Source organism: Mobula birostris, chromosome 2, assembly GCF_030028105.1.
Source record: "Mobula birostris isolate sMobBir1 chromosome 2, sMobBir1.hap1, whole genome shotgun sequence".
NCBI lineage: Eukaryota > Metazoa > Chordata > Chondrichthyes > Myliobatiformes > Myliobatidae > Mobula > Mobula birostris.
In genome coordinates this window covers 212775239-212791512 of record NC_092371.1, presented here as the reverse complement: position 1 = coordinate 212791512, position 16274 = coordinate 212775239, and the positions used below count along the sequence as shown (strand labels likewise).

The 16274-nt window shown below is 40.5% G+C and overlaps 1 protein-coding gene across 2 annotated transcripts in view; it reads left to right on the top strand.

Moving 5' to 3' along the window:
* cad (carbamoyl-phosphate synthetase 2, aspartate transcarbamylase, and dihydroorotase) overlaps nt 1-16274 on the top strand; it is a 93936-nt gene that overhangs the window by 34707 nt on the left and 42955 nt on the right. For both annotated transcript variants that reach the window (XM_072251418.1, XM_072251417.1), the window contains exons 17-25: nt 4008-4252; nt 4780-5026; nt 5553-5651; nt 7493-7717; nt 7880-8062; nt 9321-9539; nt 11690-11857; nt 12665-12847; nt 15066-15170. In XM_072251418.1, the coding sequence (XP_072107519.1) occupies nt 4008-4252; nt 4780-5026; nt 5553-5651; nt 7493-7717; nt 7880-8062; nt 9321-9539; nt 11690-11857; nt 12665-12847; nt 15066-15170 (1674 nt within the window). The remainder of the gene's footprint in view (nt 1-4007; nt 4253-4779; nt 5027-5552; nt 5652-7492; nt 7718-7879; nt 8063-9320; nt 9540-11689; nt 11858-12664; nt 12848-15065; nt 15171-16274) is intronic.

Here is a 16274-nt window from a genome sequence, read left to right as displayed (position 1 = left end):
TGAGTACTTTCGAATCTGATCTCTTGTAATGAGATAGAATTAATAATCTTAAAGGATCCTCTGAGGAATAGTAATCATAATGTATTATTTTCTAGATTGAGGAAGAAACTTCGAGTGACACTAATGTCTGAAACTTTTGTTTATTAAAAACTTTGAAGGAATAGAGGGGAAAAGTGGATTTGGAAATTAAAAGGAGGAAATAAAATGCCAGAGGTTCCAAACACACATTTCTATTTTCATGGTTAATAAAAGGCTAAAGGTATCCCGGAAGTATTGGAAAATCAGAGGGAGGGGAACATAAATGGTCATTTTTAGCTAATTCACTTTGCTCTGAGCTAGCTGCAGAAAATGACATTTGGCACATCTTCAGTATATTGTAAATTAATTAAAAATACAACAAAACAAAGAGAAAGAATTAACCTGAGCTTGCCCTTTTAATAATGACACTCTTCAAATGTACGATGTTGCCAAAATTCTGGCAATTTAAAATCCATTCTCTCAGCCTAGTTCAATCTACTACTGGGCTCAATGGTGAGTGCAGAGATTCCCCTTAGAAATGCTGCACATATTGCTGCTCAATCTGGTCCATTCTCACTGTTGTTGTTCTGGGCTATTGAAGGTTAACGTTCCAGCTGCATCCCAAATTACTTGCTTTATGAGTCTGCTATCTTCCTGTATTTCATTTGAGAATATCCAGTTCCCTGTGTACTTCCTGCATGTGAATATTCTGCTTTTCTCTCCTTTCTACCTAAATGGGTTATCTCACGTTATTTTCCATTGAGCTGAACTTTTGAAATATTTGCCTTTACCCTGCACTGCTTGTTTCTACATCCTACCCAAGATACATAAACTTGACTGTCTGGGTTGGCCATTGTCTTTGTCTGCTCCTGCGTCAATGAACTAGTGTCTGCATGGCTCATACCCATTCTATCCCCCTTGGTTCAGTCCCTTCTCGCCTACATCTGTGACACTTCACGTGCCCTCGATCACCTTAACAACTTTCAATTTCCTGGTGCTGACCACCTCATTTTCACCGTGGATGTCCAGTCCTTGTATACTTCTATCTCCCATCAGGAAGGCTTTAAAGCTGTCCACTTCTTTCTCGACAAAAGACCCAACCAACTCCCCTCCTTCGTCTGGCAGAACTGGTCCTCCCCCTCAACAATTTTTCATTTGGCTCTTCCCACTTCACTTCCTCCAAACTCAAGAGGGGTAGCCACTGGCACCCGCGTAGGCCCCAGCTATGGGTGTGTTTTCATTGGCCATGTGGAACAATCCATGTTCCAAGACTTCCCTGGTAATGCTCAACTCTTCCTGCGTCACATCGATGACTGCATTGGTTACTTTTGTCAACTTTGCCACCAACTTCCCCCTGCCCTTAAATTCACTTGGTCCATTTCTCACACCTCTCTCCCTTTCTCAATCCCTGTCTCTGTGTGTCTCTCCATCTTTGGATACAAACTGTCTATGGATATCTTTTATAATCCTACCTATTCCCACAGCTATCTTGACTATACTTTTTCCCACCCTTTCTACTGTAAAAATGCTACTCCCTTTTCTCAGTGCCTCACCTTCTCCACATCTGTTTCCAGGGTGAAGCTTTCCTTTTCAGGATGTCCTCCTCGTCAAAGAATGGGATTTCCCTCCTTCCACCATTGATGCTGCCCTCACCCTTAACTCCTCCATTTCCCAGACATCTGTGCTTGCTCACCATCCTGCTGCCTTGACAGATGGAGTTCCTCTTGTCCTCACCTGCCACCCCTCGGGTCTACATATTCTCTGCAACATCTGCCATCTTCAATGGGATCCTACCATCAATCACTCCCGCTCCCCACTTAACACAGGATCGTGCTCTCTGTGATTCCCTTGTCCGCTCGTCCCTTCCTGCTAATCTCTCTCCTGGCACATAGGCGAAAGAGATGCTACATCTGCCTATTCACCATCTCCCTTATCTCCATTCAGGGCCCCATCAGTCCTTCCACGTGAGGCAACATTTCATCCACGTATCTGTTGGGGTCATCTATTGCATCTGGTGCTCCCGATGTGGCCTTCTCTACTTTGGTGAGACCCAACATAAATTGGGGTCTTGCTTTGTCAAGCATCTCCAGTTCATCCACAAAAAGTGGAATTTCCATGTTCAGCCATTTCAATTCCGATTCCCATTCCCATTTCAGTATGTCAGTCCGTGGCCGCCTCTTCTGCCATGATGAAGCCATCCTCAGTGTGGAGGAGCAACATCTAATATTCAGTCAGGGTAGCCTCCAACCTGAACCTGATGGCATGAACATTGATTTCTCCTTCTGGTAATTTTTTTTTCTCTTTTTCCCCTATCCTTCCCTCTTCGGTTTCCCACCCTGGCCTCTACCACTTCTCATCTGCCTAACCCCTGTCCCTGGTGCCCTTTCTCCTTCCCTTTCTTCCATGGTTCACTCTCTCCTGAAATTCCTTTCTCACCAGCCCTTTACCTTTACCGTCTGACTTCACCTGTCACTTTCTGGTTTGTCCTCTTTCCCCTCCCCTCACCTTTTTATTCCAGCATCTTTCCCCCTTCCTTTCCAGTCCTGATGAAGCATCTCGGCCTGAAAGGTCGTCTGTTTGTTCATTTTCATAGAAGGTGCCTGACCTGCTGAGTTCCTCCAGCATTTTGTATATGTTGCTCTGGATTTCTAGCATCTGCAGAATCTCTTGTGTTTAAAATTTTCACCCAGTTGTTTAAGCTGTCTATATTTCTCTGCAGATTCTTTTGCCCTATGTAACTTTGTTACCTGCAATGCCCTCAGTTCATTTGTCTTAATTATTAATATAAACTGTAAACAGGTGAGATTCCAGCACTGCTTCCAGTGAGATTCCACTGATCATGCTGTCCAAATGTAAAATTCTGTATTATGATTACTCTCTCCAGAGCTCCTGAAATTAATAATTAATGTCAAAGTAAAGAAAAACTTAAGGAAAACATCACCTGGAAGACCACTGAAAGAAGTTCTGGAGTCTAAATTAGCTTGCTAACTATGGTCTTAATATAAACGACTTGTGGAGTTAACAAATGCATTGGTTCTGTTCTTCCAAAATTATTATTATTCTGGAAAGGCCTGGGAAAAAAAAAATCCACAGATCAAATGCACTGATTCAAGTAAAGAGTGAGACAAAATGGATTGGCCAGCCAGTATCTGTTATCAGCTAGAAAATAATTATTAAAAAAATACTATTACATGATTCTCATGGGAAGAAAATGTTTGACAGACTTATTAAAGTTCTGAATGTATTGAGAGTAGATAATTGAGAGGTATGTACCAGGAGTGGCCGGCCGGTGGTGTAGTGGCATCTGCACCGTGGTCCTGGGTTCGAATCTGGCCGGCTCCTTGCACACTTACTATCTGTGTTGGGTTGAAGGTTGAGCTAGCAAGTCAGCCTCGTTTTAAAAAGAACAACAGACAAATGCTAAAGAAACGGCAGGGTTGCCACCCGATGCGCCACAAGGCGCAGAAAAGAAGTCAACATGTTGAGAGGATTGGCTCACTGATAGAAAATAGGGTACAGTTCAAAGTATATTTATTATCAGCAGACATGTATATGTCACCATGTACGACCCTGAGATTCTCTTGTGGGCATACTCAATTCATCCATTGTAGAATAATAACCATATTAGAATCAATGAAAGACCACACCATCTTAGGTGTTCCGTGTACAAAAGACAACAAACTGCAAATCATAAAGAAAGGAACAAATAAATATTGAGGACCTGATGTAGGGTCTCGGCCTGAAATGTCGACAATTTACTCCTCTCCTACAATACTCCTGATTTGCTGAGTTCCTCCAGCATTTTGTGTCAGTTGCTCAAGATTTCCAGCATCTGCAGAATCTTTTGTGTTTATATTATCCTTGGGTTGTTTAAGCTTTTACTTTGATACCTACTTATTCCTTTAAGTGGTCCAACATTCAAAATAATCTTCTTGTACATTGTCTTAATTTCTGGTTAATACTTGCCCATTTAATGATTTTGCTCCTAGGATCTTGAAACTCCAACGGATAAAAGAATTTTTGTCCTGGCTGCAGCGTTGAAGGCAGGATATACAATTAATCGTCTCTATGAGTTGACTCGAATTGACAAGTGGTTTCTTCATAAAATGAAGAATATTGTGGAATACTCAAAGAAGCTTGAGTTGTACACGAAGGATGAAATGCCTCGTCCTATTCTTCTGAAAGCTAAACGTCTTGGTTTCTCTGACAAGCAGATTGCAATGGCCATTCAGAGGTCAGTAACTAAACAATTTGCATTGATTTTATGACGTTTATAAACCCCTGGATTAAAGTTGCGATTGTTTAAATGTGGTCTTAACCACACTTCAGTAGCTAGTCACCTTGCCCTTTTGTCCAATCTCTCAAAATTCCAAAGTTAATCATGTTCTATGCAGTGTTGTAAGTTTTTCCAGCAGTGGTGTAGGAAAATTGAGGCAAGCTGTACCTGCATTGTTTGAATGATGACTTTCTGAGTGTGCTGTTCACTAGCTTGGTCTGTACTCAAAGACCTGAAGATTGCTTTTGGCTTAAGATTTAATTATAATGTAGATTGGCAGACATTGTCTAATAAAGCCGCTGGTTTTAAAGAAAAATCAGAATCCAACATTCAGATTGGCTTATTACCTTTGCTTATTTTTGTTGAAAGATTGGGGAGGTGAAAATTTTTTTTCAGCCCCTTCTTTCTCCTTGAGTAATGACATGTTCAAGATCTCTGTGTCTTCACTATAATGGCCGTAAAATGCTTTGATTGTCTCTCCTTAGTACTGAACTGGCAGTGAGACGATTGAGACAGGAATGGCAAATCTTTCCTGTGGTGAAGCAGATTGATACCGTAGCAGCAGAGTGGCCTGCTCAAACCAACTATCTCTATTTGACTTACAATGGCGAAGAACATGACCTTGACTTTACCAAATCGCATGTGATGGTGATCGGTTCTGGCGTATACAGGATAGGAAGCAGTGTCGAGTTCGATTGGTGTGCTGTTGGATGTATCAAGCAATTACGCAAGGTCAGCCTTCAAAGCTGCTTTATTGGCAAATAATATGTTAAAGGAACTAAATGGGAAATGTAGCTTGGGCTTATAATGTTACAGATAGGGTGCGGTAAGTACTCTAGTCAGTACCACATTTTGGGAGTTGCTTCATTTTAAAGCTGATGGGTAATTAAGAAATTCAACTTCATAAGAGTAGCAGGGAAGGACATGGGGATTTTCAGTTTGCATATTAGCTGACAGATCAACTTTCCTGCCATCAGTTTGCTTCCCCCATGTAATTAGAATGATCTTGAAGAATGAACGTCCAATTCATCCCAACTCTTCCATAAGTATGGGGAAAAAATCTAGCTGTTGATATACTTCTTCATATGTAATGAATTAATAGGTTATTTTTAATTTCTAATGTTTAGATTTTGTACAATCAACTGAACTATAAAAACAAAGATTTCCTTACTTGATTAAACAGCAGGTGTATTTCAGTGGATTTCAGCATTCTTGAAAATGAAATGCCTTTAAATTGTGTTTTTTATCCCCCATACAGATGGGTTACAAGACAATCATGGTGAACTACAACCCAGAAACAGTCAGTACAGATTATGATATGTGTGATCGGCTTTACTTTGATGAAATTTCTTTTGAAGTAAGTTTCTTTTCAAAGTAGTGTACATCCTATGATTCAGATTTTGTTCCTGTTGTTACATTTATAATTATACATGCAGAGAAAATACTCATGTAATAAATTAATGCTAAAAATTATTCCTTTTTGAGATGCTTCATTTGATTTCAATAGTTCATATTTGAGTTTGAGCTTTATTTGTTATAGTACTTTCTGTAATGTGTATAAAATGGGCTGACATAACTTCTATAACTTTAAATCATTCCTGGTCTTGTGGTTTTTGTATTTTTTTTTAGAAAGCCAATATTCAGACTTTATACTGTAAACTTCCCAGTCTCTTTATGACAAATAATGTAGAGCAATTTTTGTCGATCTGCCTCTCTACCAGAGGCCTTCAGGTTCAGCCCCAGGGAATAACTGTTGTAAACACATTTTACTTAAAAGTACATAGTGTTTATTAGCAAGCTTGCATTCTCAGTTGGCAAAACCGAGTCCCTGCTCACCAAGCTTGGGAAAATCTGTAGCCAAGTGAGCCCAGGATACTGCTTCGAGCTGTTGATGTACAGTGTTATCACATGTCTTGATAAGGGTAGATTGAGAAGCTTCACATGGAACCAACACTTCTTTATTCGTCCATTATTTTCACAGCACGATTTGTCAAGCTGCTAATAAGTCAGTTAGGTTTTAGCCTTTTTAATTCTGCATATATTTCCTCACCTCTGTGATAGAAATCGTTTTTCCATCGCATTCTTCCATCTAGCTTGCTGACACAAAGTGCAAATGTTATTCCAATCACGATGAGATGCATTTATTGTGAGCTGAAATGGAGGATATGCTTTTCTGTAACTATAAGTCCAGGTCCTCCCCAGATTAGGTCAGAGTTCTGTTTCTGTGGACTGTTCGTTAACCAAACAGGTCACCGGTCAGATTCCTCACTGGCAGAAGATGGCCCCAGCCCTGCAGCAGCTGGCATATCCATCACGCAGGGCTCTCAGACACTTGTTCACGTGCAAGTTGTACAGAAATGGGTATTTGTAAGATGTGGAGGGACCTGTACGTTGCTGCTTGAACTTGAATGCCCCTTTTTAAACACTCTGCAACACGATGTATCCTACCGACTCGGATACATCGTGTGGTGAGGTGCTGAGCCATTCAGAACAAGCATCTTTGCCCGCGTTAACTTGAGTGATGTCATCTTCGTGCATGCAGGGCTTCAGGATATGGACTATATATACCATGCTGGCAATTGAAAATCGAAGCTACTAATCACAGGATTGACCAATGCTATGCAACAAAATGTATTTTTAACCTGCTGCAGTTTTAGATATGAAGACTCGTGTTTACAGGCAAAACATTTTGTGGTTTTCATAAAATCGCATTTCATATTGAGTTTTCTTTTGGGGTAAGGGAACATTGTCCTTCCAGAATTATCCTGGTTCAAAATGAAATGGTGCTATAAAACATTAAGAAGTGGTTCCGCTCATGCAGTTGCTTGTTTGTCCACAACTGAATAATAGTTGATTCTTTTGTATCTCTATATCTGGAACCCTGATACCTTTCCCAGGTTGTCTTAAATTCTGATTATTATTTTTTTCCCCCTAACGCTTGTTTAGAAGATGGCCAATTTTTCAGGCCTTAACTATGACAGTTAACAGCGTACCTTGTCTCAGAAAGCTCAAGTCGATTGCTTTGTGCTGGGCATCATGTTATCAATTTCTTAATCTGGCCATTCGTGCAAAGGGTTTTGACAGAAGACTTTGTCAAGGGGCTGTTCAACTTGTGTGGGCGAGGGTGGTGGTGGAGGCAATATTTAGTAAGTTTCACTTTTGCTGAAATACTTGTCTGACTGTACATTTTTTTTCCAGGTAGTGATGGATATTTATGAACTGGAAAATCCAGAGGGTATCATCTTGTCAATGGGTGGGCAGTTGCCAAACAATATTGCAATGGATCTTCACCGTCAGCAATGCCGAATCTTGGGTACGTCACCAGAATCCATTGATACCGCTGAAAATCGCTTCAAATTCTCCCGAATGCTGGATACAATTGGTATCAGCCAGCCACGGTGGAAGGAGCTGTCAGATACAGAGGTGTGTGTCCAATACTGTGCTTGCAAGCAGTTAATCCATATAAAGTGTACAAGTTAGTTCACTTCACTATTGACATAAGCATTTGAGGCGTTCTAAGTTGTCTTGTCTTCCAACCTATAAAATTGAATTGCAAAACTTAAAATGTCTCTTTTCTTTCTGTAGTCCTCCAAGGAGTTTTGCTCAAAAGTTGGCTATCCATGTCTCATCCGCCCGTCCTACGTGCTGAGTGGGGTTGCTATGAATGTTGCTTATTCTGACAGCGACCTAGAGAAGTTCCTCAGTAGCGCAGTCGCTGTTTCGAAGGAACACCCTGTTGTCATTTCCAAATTCATTCAGGAGGCCAAGGTTAAAAAGTCTGTCTTTTTGTGATTCTAAATTACTTTGCACCTCAAATGTGTTGCTGGTACTTTGTGATTATCCTAATTTATTGTTTTCATGCATTGTACGTGAAGCAGAATTCCTCCCTAGTTTAGAGAAGAATTCTGCTTGAAATAGTGAATGAAAACAATAAATCAGAATAATTAATCAAGTATCCTGTGTTTTAGATTATATTTATTCTTTATCAAGAGGTCTTGCACATGCAGTGATATCCCTTCTATAAATTCAACAGAAGTGCATTTTCTAAGAATCTTTTATTTTAAAAGGGTGTGATTTCCATTCGAAGAGTATTAGTACTCACATTAGCTGATGATTTCTGGAAACTTTTGAAAATGTGTGTTCATTTACACTTGTCAGCTGTCCCAAGTTCATCAGTTTTGGACTGAATCTGATTTCTGACTTGGAAGCCTGCATTTTGGAAATATTGTGAAAGCCAATAACCACGGTCCTGCAGCAGTTTGCTCAACGCTATTACAGCTCAGGGCGTCGCAGGTCAGAATTCAGCTCCGGTACCCTCTGTGAGGAGCTTGCACATTCTCACCATAACCGTATGCTCTGGTTTCCTCCATGTGCCCTGGTTTCCTCCCACCTTCCAGAGATGTACCAGTTAGGTTATAAATTGTCATGTTTCGGCTAGGGTTGAATAGGCAGGTTGCTGAGCTCATTGAGCTGGAAGGGCTTGTTCCCCACTGTATCTCTAAATAAATAACAAGCTAAATATAAGCTTTAAGCTATGTTAGTGGGGTGAATCGCAGGAATTAATATCATCCTATCGTAACGAATTAATGCAGCTGGTTCTTTATTGCCTAATTAAATTCAGTTTCAGTTGTGAAAATTTGTTGGAAGTACTCAGCAGGTCACGATTTTTGACCTTTTGGGTTAGAACCCTGCATCAGGACTTGAGTGTAGAAGGAAGGAAGCCAGTACGTGCATTAGAATTGAGAAGGAAGGGTGCAATAGGCTGGTAGGTTGATGGGTAGAACCATTGTCGGTAGGGGTGGAATGATGGTCAAATACTCCTTAACTTGTTGAGTTCGTCCGGCAGTTTGTTTGCTCCAGACTCTAACATCTATAGTTTCTTGTCTCAGTTTCATTATAGTCTGGTATGTACTTAGCGGTGGTGAACTGGCATAGTGTAGTAAAGTTGTAATCATTTGGAGCTGAGTTTCGAAGAGTCGTGCAGATGTTTATTATGATCAAGATGCATAATTTGTGTCTGATACAGGAGATTGATGTGGATGCGGTGGCCTGTGATGGAGTAGTGATAGCAGTAGCTATTTCGGAGCATGTTGAAAACGCAGGGGTCCACTCTGGCGATGCTACACTGGTAACTCCACCGCAGGACCTAAATCAGAAAACAACGGAACGAATCAAAGCCATTGTTTGTGCAATTGGGCAGGAACTACAAGCCACTGGACCTTTCAATCTTCAGCTCATTGCAAAGGTTAGATCCGCATTTAATAAACTATTATTGAATAGTTTGAATTAAATAAAAGCCAGGTATCCTTAATCCTATTATTTTCTGATGTAATTGAATATAATTGACTCCTGAAGGTATTGAACTTAAATCACAAAAGCAGCAATGTTTTCTTTTGTCAAAGTGAAAGACATCTTTGCTGGAAATGCTTGGTTAATTGCATTCAATATTTTACATGGTAACTTGCACTTTGGGATATATTGTTCACTTTGAGCACGCTGTGACATGTGTCTGGATACCATAACGTGTCTCCAGTGAGCTTCAATCCCAATTTTGCAGAAGTGGTCTGTGCTGCATCGGTTTAATTTTTCTAACATTACTCACCAGCCAATTTGACAGTCCCTGGAGCACCACAGAAGCTGCACTGATCAGTGCAAAGCCAATTTGCAAAAATCTTTCCAGGCAGATTAGGCTAGTGTTGGGCAAATATTTTTGGTTAGTGCACCACACCACCCCGTCACTTTGTGCTTACTTTTGTAATGTGAAAATATTGCGTCAGTGGTCAAATGTAAAATTTAACTTTTGAGTTTCCTTTGTAGTAGATGGAATTCTGAGTTCTCCTGACGCATTACTTTTTAAGTTTGGTTTCCAGCTAAACCACGAGTTTCAGCAAGATTCCAGGTTCACTCTTCTTTCTCCCTCTCTTCCTAACCCTCCCTTTCCTTACTGCAGCAGCAAGTCATTTGGATTCATGATCAGAAAATAGCTTTCCTATAGGAATTGCTTATGTGAACTGACACTGTTCTGTGGATCAGAAAAGCAAAACGTAGAAGTTCGTGAGTGAAACCGATAAACAAGCTTGCACAAGTTCATAAGAGATTATAGAAATAAATCACGAAAAGATGGTGAAATATTTTTTGTGATCTGTGTGTAGCTTCCAAAGCCAGCATTTATTTCCCATCTCTACTTGTCTTTGAGAGGGTGATGGAGAGCTGCCTGCTTAAGCCACTGCAGTCTTTCTGTGCTATTGAGTAAGGAGTTCCTGAGTGGAGACATAACGAAATTGATAGAACACTGCACGCCACACCATTTTAAAGTGGCAATATATCAGCTTGGAATGGAGTTTGCTGATGACTGACTGCTCCTGCGTATCTTATAATGATTGCTCCTTATTGATAAAAGTTGCTGTTTGAGAGATGACACTGAAGTAACTCCGCACGATTTGTCTTTCATGAGAAATGTGGGTTCCTTTCACCTGTCACAGCATCAAGCCTAGAGCATTTTCAAGGTTAACCATGTCTTGGCCTATAGTTTCTGTTTTCTGGTATCAGTCCAGTAGTTGAGCCTGTATTACATAATTTGACATTGGAGCATTGAAATTTTTAATCTTGATAATTTTATGACCATATAAAAGTTATGGATAGAGATAGACCTTAGAACAATACAGTACAGGAACAAGAGCTTCAGCCCACAAAGTTGTGCCAAGTTACCCAGCTAACAATTCAATGCCAAACTAAACTAATCCCTTCTGCTTACACAGTGTCCTTATCCCTCCATTCTCTGCATATTCCTGTGCCTGTCTAAGGGCCTCTTGAAAGACTTTATCATAATTTTCCTGCATCACCCCAGGCAGTGCATTCCAGACACCCACCATTCTCTGTATAAAAGGGGAAGAATAAAACTTACCCCACACATCTCTTCGGAACTTGCCACCTCTCACCTTAAATGCATGCTCTCCAGTGTTAGACATTTTGATCCTGGTGGGGGGCGGGTGGGGGAAGATACTGTTTAACCACTCTGTCAATGCCTCTGATATTATTATAGATGTTAATCAGATTGCTCCTTGGCCTCTGTCATTCCAAAGAAAACAACCCAGATTTGTCCAGCCTCTGTTAGAATGTGCCCTCTAATCCAGTCAGGATCCTGATACATCTTGAGTTTCTGAGCATAATCCATTTGATGTGGCTTTGAAGGGGAATTTGGATTAAAAAAAAACATGTTGTGGAGAAGAAATTTACATTGAAAACCAGTGGGTGGAACAGGAACGTTGCTCTGGAAGAGTGTCTGTGGGGTCATGAATGGACTCTTCACCACTCTGTTACTGTAGCACTGGGGTATGCACATGCATGTGACATTCTGATTACTTATCTATTCTATTTCGTTTATCCCCTCTACAGGATAATCAGCTCAAGGTCATAGAGTGTAACGTGAGAGTTTCACGTTCCTTCCCATTTGTGTCGAAGACACTTGGAGTGGATATGATAGCTTTGGCGACACAAGTCATCATGGGTGAAGAAGTTGAGCCTGTAGGACTAATGAGTGGCTCAGGAATCGTTGGAGTAAAGGTAAACTTCTGTTAATGGTGATTGAATTGGAAAGTGGAAATATTCCTCTGTGCTGATTGCCTTTCTGTGCAGTCTGGCAATTCCCTTGAACAAAATACTAAAATGCTCGTTATGACATTTGATTTAAAGAACAGTAGCTTTGCTTAGATGGTAAATTTACATTGGAAAAACTTCTGCTGCATTATGCAGTATTTAACAAATTACTTTTAAGCACTGTTTTAAAAATAACAATCTTGGCGACACCAGATTGTGTAAATTATGAAGTTCAATTGCTTTTAGTAATAATACAGAAATCATGAAACTGAAACACTAGTTCATTGGCAGGTCAAGCTTGAAATGTTGCTGGATGTAAAAAAAACACACACCACGGACCAACAGAAGAATTTATGGGACACGTTGTGAGGGCTTAGCCTTTGAAACCAAGATTGCTAGGTTGTAATCAAGAAGCATTTGTTATAAAGATCCTGATGGAAAGCCCTGCTTTGATCTAAACAAAGGGAAAGGGTTGTACTTCAGGTAATCCTGAAATAAAAACAAGGTGCTAAGCATATTCAGTAAATCTGGTAACAACTGTGGATAGAGAAGCAGCCTGAAAGTGTAGATTGATAACATTTAATGAAAGGTGACATGGTTTCTACTGCCAAAGTATGCACATCTTTTATTAAGTGAATACAAAGTGAGTAAAATTAAGGAAGGCCGTTTATTAAGGTAGTTTTTTGAAAACATGTTTGTGTTCTTTTGAATATGTAATTTTTTTTGATCATCTGTGGTGAAGTCTGATTTTGCTTTGTGTGATCTCATTTGCAGGTGCCCCAGTTTTCATTTTCCCGCCTAGCTGGGGCAGATGTGGTATTAGGGGTAGAAATGACAAGTACTGGAGAAGTGGCTTGCTTTGGAGAAAATCGTTATGAAGCTTATCTCAAGGCCATGTTGAGCACAGGCTTTAAAATACCAAAAAAGAATATCTTGCTTTCAATCGGCAGCTACAAAGTAAGTACAGCTTAGAAGTGTTTTTTGACAAATGCACTGCAGATGTTAAAATTTTTCCTTGGTTTTTGAAAATAACAAGCATTTCTTTGGTTGGGGGTGGGGTGGAAAGAGTTCTGATAATCTGCTATCTAACTTCAGAAATACTAAGGCTTCAGCATCTAGTGATGGTTCCTGTGCTGCCTGCCTCCTTGCTGGAATTCCTGTTCCCATATTTCCTTTACTGGGTTAATTGCAAAATTTATTATTCTACTGTATAATAAAACAATTAATCTTTTATATATTAAGAAAGTGAATTTAAATTTTGTTTTGGAGTAGTAATGAAATAAAATCAGAATTTGGAAGTTCAACACCACCTGACTCTTGAACATGCTGGTTTACAGGAGTTTTACTGTACATTACTGAAATGAATCCTGTGTGCCAGTTGTTTTTTTGTAAGTTTCCTCACTTTTGGTAATGAGGATATATGGAACAGCAGACATGGATTACTTTGATATTGAGTGTTACGTACTCCGTAACTGGGTTGCCAAGCCAGCAAAAAATGGACCACTCGTTGGAGTCTGGATTACTAGGAGCTAATAAAGTTTTATTAAAGAAATAAGTAACACAGTACTCTAATTGTAAGGATATAAATGCAACACGTTAGCAATGATAATACACACATGTACACAGAACTAGGGTAATAGGAATCAACCAAGCTCTATCGCAGTCTTAGGGGTAAGATGATCAGTCTCAAGTGACACAGAGTTCAGTTCAGCTTAGTACAGTTTGCAGTAATTGCTGTTGTGCAGTTGGAGGGAGGGAGAGAGAGAGATGCAAATTTGATTCAGGCAGACCTTTGATGTTCTTCGCAGTTGGTTTCGGGCGGACCCTTTTTATGTCTTCTATCCTGCTGTGGTCACTGACTGTGATCCCTCCGTTCCGGATACGACCGTTCTTCTGCGGTGAACCTGGCACCCAGGCAAGGGCTGACACATCAGGTTCCCACCGATCGTACCTTTGCACCCTGTGTGTCTATGGTCGGTTCCCGTGAACTGGACCTCCAAACTCCCACCAACTTGTGGGGGCACACCCGTTCTTCCAGGGTCTCGTTATCTTGTGATCTCATGGTGTCCCGTGCCTTAGCAAACCTGTTCTTTTTATCCCCCTGCTGGGGTATTGCCTGTCCATCAAACTTCAAACAGTTCAGGTTCAAAGCAACCGATCTGTCAGTATTCTGACAACACACATCAAAGTTGCTGGTGAACGCAGCAGGCCAGGCAGCATCTGTAGGAAGAGGTGCAGTCGACGTTCAGGCCGAGACCCTTGCTTGAATTTCCAGCATCTGCAGAATTCCTGTTGTCAGTATTCTGAATTGTGTTTCTTTTCCGTTATCTCTCTCTCTCTCCTCTCTCATTAACATTTTGAACGTTTCTCCATTGTCTCCCTTATCTCTCTCATTAGTATCAATTGTCTGATAACTTAGTTTTGGCGTCACATGAGAAAACGTTTAGCCTAGAGCAAGGGTTTCAACTTTTTTTATGCCATGGACCCTTATCATTAACTGAGGGGTCAGTGAGCCCCAGGTTAGGAACCCCTGGCCTAGAGTGAGTGGTGGTATTCTGCACAGAGCTGGACAGTTGGTTGTTGCTCTGTTCTGATTGCATTCTCTAGGCTGGTATGTCAAAAGGTTGGGGTGCTGCAGTATTTATTCCCTTTGCAATGGGCGCACCTTGTAAGGGAAACAAAAGTAGTATTCCGGCAGGAACCAGTCCTTCAGCTAGGATCACCATATCACCAGTTCTGATGCAGGAATTTGATGCGAAATATCAATTGTTTTATTCACTTCGGTCAGCTGAGTTTTGCTCCAGATTCCAGCACGAGGAGCCTCCTGTGTCATCAAAATGGTTAATTATCTCGTATCTATTTGTGAGAGACAAGTTTACACTGCGTGTTCCTATATAATCACACAGCAATATTTCCCAAGAACCACTTTGACATCCTGTGGTTATGAAAGTTTATCGGTATTTGTGCAGTTTTTGAGGAATATATTTATCTCTATAATAGACACTTGTCTCATTTTATTTTTCATTAAGCTTTTTTTGATAATTAGTCTTTCTGATGTCTGTAGTTCTAAATTTAATTATTACAACTATTTTGTATTGAACCTGACTTGTAAGTTGAGCTGGAATTTACAGAATCTGTAATTTGAAGATGTGATGGTTTCTTTTTCGAACTCCAGAATAAGAGTGAACTGCTAAGTACAGTCCAGTCTTTAGAACAACTTGGGTACAGCCTGTATGCAAGTCTGGGCACAGCAGATTTTTACACTGAGCATGGCATTAAGGTAAGGATTGTGTGCACCTATGTGTTTGAGAGTGAGAGAGAGAAAATATCCACTACATCTGTGCAGAAAACATGACTATATCTCTGGTTAAGAATGGACCGTTTGCATAATATTTGAAATTACTTGCCGTCCGTTACGCAGCTGGCATTTAGGGTGGCAATGAAGGCCCTCCTCCTCTGCCCGTGGCCCTTCAGATGTAAAAGGGTTCTTCATTGCTGTTTCTGCAACGATTGTGTTTTACCAGTTAGGGTTGTTAGCCTTGAGCTGAACCCTCAAACCTGGAGGACCGGTAGACTACTCGTAGTCTCTACCCTTTGACCTGTTTAGCATGGGTGACCCTACCAAGCATAAAGCCCTAACCCAGCGTAGCTTTCTGGGTCATTGAGGCACACAACCAGCCAGACCCATTGACAAGGTTATGGTTCTCTTGGAATGAAATGCGTTAGTTACTCAAATAAAATTCACCCTGAAAATTGAAAACTTGATGTGTAATAACTAGTTTTGGGGAAACAGTGAGCAGCTGATAATATTATTAAAACTGGCAACATAGACAAGTCTGGCATAACTTGTCTTTTTTCTCTGACCTGTGTACCCTGGTTCTGGGTGGTTTAAGACATTGATTTTAGTTTAAAATAAAACTTGTATTAGGGCAATAGTTTTTATATAAACGTACATTAAAATTTTAAGAACCTTGCATGTTAAATTGCCAGAAAACTGTATATTTTTGTGAAATTTCATAGTGTTTTTGATCTTGTTAAGTAGTATTCCCGTTTACAATGCAGCATTATTTTCCCCAGTTATCTTAATTCAGGGCATGATACCTTAGAGACAGGTGATCTTTAGCCAGAGGGTGGTGACTCTGGAATTTGTTGCTACAGGCGGCTGTGGAGGCCAAGTTAATTGAGTATGTTGAAGGCAGAGGTTGATTGATTCTTTATTAGTCAGGGCGTGAAGAATATGGGGAGAAGGCAGGAGTCTGGGACTGAGAGGGAAATAGATCGGGGCAGACTCGATGGGCCAAATGGCCCAATTCTACTCTTGCATCTTACGGTGTTCATTACTTGCAACGAGTAGAGGGAAGTCTTCCTGATTCTGGTCCTAATG